Source organism: Halyomorpha halys, unplaced genomic scaffold, assembly GCF_000696795.3.
Source record: "Halyomorpha halys isolate HHAL.00 unplaced genomic scaffold, Hhal_1.1 Scaffold207.1, whole genome shotgun sequence".
Lineage (NCBI taxonomy): Eukaryota > Metazoa > Arthropoda > Insecta > Hemiptera > Pentatomidae > Halyomorpha > Halyomorpha halys.
In genome coordinates, this window is record NW_027104696.1 from 1,008,690 (window position 1) to 1,015,449 (window position 6,760).

The window sequence follows — 6,760 nt, forward strand, 5'->3', positions numbered from 1 at the left end:
CTTCAACAGGTCTTCAGGCGAATTTAAAGAATTTTTAAAATTAAAAACAATTAATTAATAAAAGAAACAAATTTGGCAAATCAGGGCCACCAAGGGCTGGTTTACTGGAGCAAAGCGTCCCAAATTTCTGGTGCAAAGTTATCTTCAGTCACATTATCGGAAATTTTTATTAAAAAAAGTGATTAATAATTAAGACTAGTGTTTGCTTCTTAGTCACAGATATAATGTAAAAAACTTACATTATGGTTGCATTGGCCTTTATACTTTGAGAAGAAACAATCAAGCAATAAAAACTTGAGGCATATTGTTTAACTGATAACAGGAGGAGAAAGAAACATACTAAAAAACCTGCAACTATTTTTCAGCTGATTTTGGCACCAACCAATTGGAAAATAAACTTCTCTTACTCTGCTAACTCTTTTGTAACTTTCATTATCACTGGTGTTCCACACGCAGCAACACGAAGCTTTCAACATCAGTTGAACAAAGTTATCCCTAAAGGAGAAAAGTAAACCATTTTAATGGTATATAGAAATAGTAATTGAAATATTTTTTCGAGAGAAAAATCCCTATTTTTTCAAGAATGTCACATAGAACCACCATCCATTCTTCTATTTTGAGGTTAAAGTTTAGTATAGTAAAAAAAATTGTTTTACAAATTTCATATATGTTTATAATATAAACAAAAGAACTGTTATACTGATCTTATTTATGTTTTTCATTTTTGTTAATGTTATTGTTGCAGTCTTGAAATGTCAAAAATTACTCAAAACAATATCTTAAATTGTATGTTCGATTAAATTCTTTTTCTAATTCCTGATAAAAAATCCTTTGGATTAATTGTTTTACAAATTACAAAGAAAATCATTGATATAGAAGTTATTTATTAGTAAATTCCTGTAGTGGCTAACTGAAGTGAACAGCTAGTGGGGATCAACATTTTAAACATCTACTCTATAAACATAGCTGTCATCCAAGAGATGAGATGGACTAGATAAGTCAGTTTAAGGAAAGGTCTTCTTATTATTAAATATTGTTTTCATGACTGACTAAACGTGTTTGGAACTTGAAATATGGTAGGTGAAATAATGGCAAATACACTAATAGATTTCAATCCTATTAATACCACACTCTATTCTACACATAAAAGAACAGTTTTAGAATTTTAGCCTCATCTCTGTACATGCACCTGAAGAAGTCTCAGATGCTAAAATGGAAGATGACTTCTAATGGTAACTGGAGAAATGTGTTAATCACTGCCTTCCTCATGATATGAAAATGATGGTGGGAGATTATAATGTTTAAATCAGAAAAGAGAAAGCCTTCAGGCCTACTTTCGCTAATTTAGCCTCTTCAACTCCAATGATAATGGTAAAATGTCAGGTGAATTTCACAATCTCTAAGTGCCTGGTTGTAGAGAGCACCTGTTTCCAACACAAATTAGTGTACCTAGAAGCAGGGAGGAAATTAGGAAGGAACGGAAGCATTATTAGCACTAAGATTGATCATATCCTTGTGAGTGCCAGATACAAATCCTCATAGCTTGAGGTTCGCACATTTCATGGAGCTAACATTGATTCTGACTACTTCTAAATAATTACAGAATTAAGGGCTCAGGTATCAACAGTGAAATGTCAGTCACAATGTCATATAACCAGATGCAAGATTAAGAAGTTTAAGCATAGTTACCACAAGCCGCAAATTCTCACAGCAAGTCTAATAAAATTCATGCTATGCTACATTAAGGAAAGTAGTAAATGACGCAACAGATATGACTAAGGAGAAATATGAACCATGGTTTGATGATGAATGTGCTGCCATGTGCCATGAATGTACACAACCAAAAGTGACTAATTGTTAAAAAAAATCAGTATTTTTTTTTTATCAGCTGCAGTAAATAGGCATCCTGTTGATTTACTGTAATATATTATATTACATGACTGTTTTGTAGATTCTTTTCATAGAAACTATCTTTGCTATATAATATTCTGAAAATAAACAATCTGGATGATTCTCACCTAATCTTTCTTTTTGAAACTCAAGTATATTTTCTAAATTTTCAAGTGCTAAATCATACTTGCCTTGCTTTTGGTATATCTCTGCTATGAGTTTACGTATAGATAGATAGTCAGAATGGTCACAACCAACAGTATCTTCTATAGTTGTTATAGCATCTTCAAAAACTACTAATGCCCTGTTAATCTCACCTTTATTAAAATATATTTTTCCTATTTTAATTATTATATCCAGATTATCAGCTTCATTCTCTGTTTTCTTCGATATGCTTAGAACTTCATTATACCTTTCAAGTGCTTTGTCATAATCCTTCAGCTTATAAAATATGTTGCCAATACTGGTACATGCTTCTAAAGAAGAGGGATGATCCTTTCCAAGCTTAGTAATTCTGTTCTCCAACACTTCCTGGTAGATCCTTAAAGAATCGTTAAAATTCTCTTGATCTTCAAGAGTTTTTCCCTTGCCAAACAGAGTTTCTAAAGTATCAAGGTGGTCTTTTCCTAAAACAGTCTTTTGTTTCTCATATGTTTCCTCAAAGAGTTTTGATGCTTCATCTAACTTAGTTTGCTTTCTGAAAATTTCAGCTAAATTGGACTGAGCCCGCAATGTTTCAGGCTGATTACCAAAAATTTTCAATCCTTCTAATCTTCCTTTAAGACCGTCTAAAGCTTCAGAAAACCCCTTTTGAGCAAAGTCCAAATGTCCATCACTGACGTTTTTATTTTCTGTGCTCTTATGATATGTTTTATGAAGATGCTGTGTATCTTTATACTTCTCTACTTCAGAAAGAAATAAATTTCCCAGGAATTCCTTACTATCAGAACCATCTGGTTGACTTAAGCTCTTCAAAATGTCTAATGCTTCATCATCTTCCCCAGTTACTACTAGATCTGCAGCATGTGTAATTTTTTTTATCATTAATGACAATGGGTTATTTATGCCATACTTATTCTCACTAAATGATATTGCTCCTTGAAAACTTCTCTGTGCATTCATAAAAAGACCTAATATTTGTAAAGCAATGTCATTATTACTTTTTAAAGTCTCTAAAAGGTGCTTAACCTCATCCATTGGTAATGAACTGCAGTATTTAATGGCTTTTTCCCCAAATGATTGCAACTCAGTGTATCGGCATCTTACCAAAAGCTGATCACTGATTTCTTTAGACACCCAAGCACAATAATACCTTTTATCCTCTGATAGGACTCCATCTTTACTAGAATAATCCCATACAGACATAGCATGATTCAGAGTTCTGTCATTTAAATTTTCCCATTTTGTAAAAATCTGTAAGGCTTCTTCTAGAATCAACCTGTCTTCTTTATCTTCCACTAATTTCAATCTGATAACTTCTTGAACAAGTACATGCACATTTATCATTCCTACCTGTTGTTCTGAAGATATAATTTTGTGATGAATGGTTATCATAGAATACTGTTTTAATATGCCCAATGCAGATGATAAAATATCATAGTCATTCACTAATTTTAAAAATATTTCTATTGGTATATCTTCTGGATCCATATATGAGAGGATATTCATAATTTTCAATGCTTCATTGCCATTTTCAGACTTTCTTATCAAATCCAAAGTAACATTCCAAGTAATGTAAACAGTCTGGGTATAGTCGATATAGCTTTCATCAGGAAATGAATAGTTTAGGACAAGCTTGCTCTTATCTTTAAGGAGGTTAAGGTAACAAGCAATGTTGAAATGTGAACCTACGTTTTGTAATTTCATATTTTGAACTTTTATGTATGAAACTGCTTGCTGTAATGCTAAAGGAAAACATTGCATTTGATCTGCTAAAATTGAACTTTCATTACTGTCTGTTTTGAGAGCTTTTGAAATGAATTGGACTGCTTCATCTTTTTCAAAAGTATCAAGGGATAGAACATGGATGGTTGAGGGCCAATTTTGATTACGGGATGTGATGAGAATATATGGTCCAGAAACTTCAGAAAATGAAGGTAAGAATCTATCAATTCCATCATCACATTCGTTTTTACATTGATAATGTTGGACATTATCAAAAATTATGAGACATTTTCTGTTTGAAATGGTTTTATAGACATCTTCAACTATAGAAATCAATCCCCTATCTTTCCCATTGGCATTCTTTGTGGATATGCTGAGTTTGTCACTTGCTAGTGAGCGGAAACAAGCCTCCAGTGCTTGATATGACCCTGCATTAAACCACAAAACATTATTATTGTACTCCATTGCAAAATTACTGATGTACATTCTGGCCAGTTCAGTCTTCCCTATACCTCCAATACCAGTTACACAAACAACTTTAGTTTTATCGGAGCTTATTTTTAATAATTTGTGTAAATTTTCCAATTCTTTGTTTCTTCCTGTAAACGACTCAACTGGACCCCTGATATTAAACAGAACTGGGATGCTCTTTCTAGCTTCTTCAAAAAACTGTTTACCTTCTTCTCCTGAAATGAACCTTCCTCTAACTTTTCCTTGAAGCCAGTCGAGCATTGTCATCATAAACCTACAGTAAGTATTTTGTACTGAGAAAATATTGCTGAGAAAATTAAATTGTTTTTCTATTTCTCTTTTGATAACCTCATCTAACTCTTGTTCACTTGGACAATCCACAGCAAAGACCAAGTGATTTATAAAATCCTTGATATCATCATCATTGTAATCAGAAAGCACTTTTTTTGATTTGGTCTTATAATCATTTAAAATTTTGTTTAATTTTGGAACAATTTCTTCTGTAAACTTGTAGCGCATGGGTTTTGTAAGACAGCTCATATTAATATCTAATAGGTCATCTTTATTTGATAAAAGTTGAATTTTAATATCTTCATTGTTTAAAACTTTATCATTAAAATTAACATTGGTACAAATGATCACATCTTTGATGGTACCCCCTCTGAACATGCTGTTATTTTTTGCATCTAGATAAGAAAAAAAATACTTAGGTAAGTAAAATTCGCTTTTGATTTTGTTTAACAGTGAATTAGTAGTTATAGAACTTCCAGTTTTGTCAAGTTTATGCTTTGCTTGTAACAGACGAAAATATTTCTTTCTATCTAGAGTAAATTCAAACACTAAATCATCAAATTTTCCAGCTTCTTTTATTTCTGTCCCTAAATTAAAGGAGTATCCACCAGTTAGTCCACGACACATAAACAATACAAGGAGTTTTAGCTGGAACATATACCCATGGATAGGGATATGATCTGGTACTTCTTCATCAGCCCTTTCCATAATCTTCTTCAATATTTTTATTAGTTAATGTCAGCACTGCTTGCAAATGATATATTCTTTGGGCTTTGGTGACAAAGGTTGTAATTCCTAAAATGAATCCTGAAAATAAAAAAAATTATTTTAATTTAAAAAAAAAAAAATAATTTTTTTAGGACAAATTATTCGGAATAAGAAAATTTTAGTTCATATTTGGATAGTATTTAACACAGTAAACCTCTTTTCCAACTCCTCGATAGTCATCAGGGTAGGACGAATGGGTTTGTGGTGGACCTAAGTATTTGTACTAAGGGGTTCATGTCATGACTTGCAGTATATGGATGAAACTTTTTTGGTATTTAACATCAGTAACTGAAACTATCACATGTCCTTTTGTAGTAATGGTGTGCCCACTATTTTTCATAATGCTTTTGATTGGAACAACCATATTCTCTGGATCTTTCAGAGTTTGGTAGAGCATTACAGCTAAGTTCAGTTAAGTAATAATAAGCTCAATTCTAAGGCTATTTACAATAGGTGCTTGGTTTTAAAATATTTGTTTTCTGTTTTTGTAAATTTTAAGAATAAACCTACATAATAAAAACAGTTAATAAAAATTATTTATACAATAAAATGTATGTGAGGAGCAATCATTCATTAGAACATGCACAAACACAAAATATTTTGCAAGACTTGTTTATTTTCGACCAAAAATCAACTCAAGGGACCTCAAAACATATCTTTGTCCAAAACTTAAAATTTAATTAGAAAATTTGCAATAGGTAAGTGAAAATTAAAAAAATTGGTGCAGTGCACACGTCACAAAACTATCACTTACCATCCTACTTTAGGTCGAAATGAATCCTCTTTCACATATTTCTACATTATCCATGATAGGAATACTTTCTCCTACTAATATTCCAAATGAGCCATTTAGTTGATTGATTGACTAACTCAAATTTCAATAGTTTTCAGAAAAATACTTTTAATAACAGTTTATTATAACTTGCATTCTGCTCTTAATTATTTATTCAATGCTAAATTATTATAGATCATCAATATTAAAAAATACTAAAATTGATTTTTTTGGATGATATATATGATTTTTAGTCATCCTGTCATCTTTTAATCGAAATTAAACATATGAATTACTGGTTATACTTTTCAAAAATATTAAGTTACACATAGGAATATTTTCTGAAGAGTATATTCGATTATTCATGTTTTAACTTCAAGAGGAAACAAATTCTTTCTAACTCCTGATCCTTTATTTAATACATTAAACAAAGTGTTGCATTCCCTTATCCGTTTTGAAATCCAGTCTTTCTCTAAATTAAAAATTATATTAAAACTTATTTGTAACTTTATCAATAATATAAATGAAATATAAAAATTTGACCTTAATGAAAATATATATTTATATCACAAAGTAATATAAGCATTAATTTTTGTCTTGAATGTGTTATTTTTTTGTGAACCAAAATTGAGGACTGGGCCAAAATAAATTATATTTACTATAAACTACTGTGGGATATTTATT

The 6,760-nt window shown here is 31.0% G+C and overlaps 1 protein-coding gene across 4 annotated transcripts in view; it reads right to left on the reverse strand.

The window, feature by feature from the left end:
• Positions 1-25: 25 nt before the first annotated feature.
• LOC106679496 (uncharacterized) overlaps positions 26-6,760 on the reverse strand; it is a 24,138-nt gene continuing 17,403 nt past the window's right edge. For all 4 annotated transcript variants that reach the window (XM_067050871.1, XM_014418692.3, XM_014418693.3 and 1 more), the window contains one exon: positions 26-5,343. In XM_067050871.1, the coding sequence (XP_066906972.1) occupies positions 1,933-5,244 (3,312 nt within the window). In that variant the 5' untranslated portion in view covers positions 5,245-5,343 and the 3' untranslated portion in view covers positions 26-1,932. The remainder of the gene's footprint in view (positions 5,344-6,760) is intronic.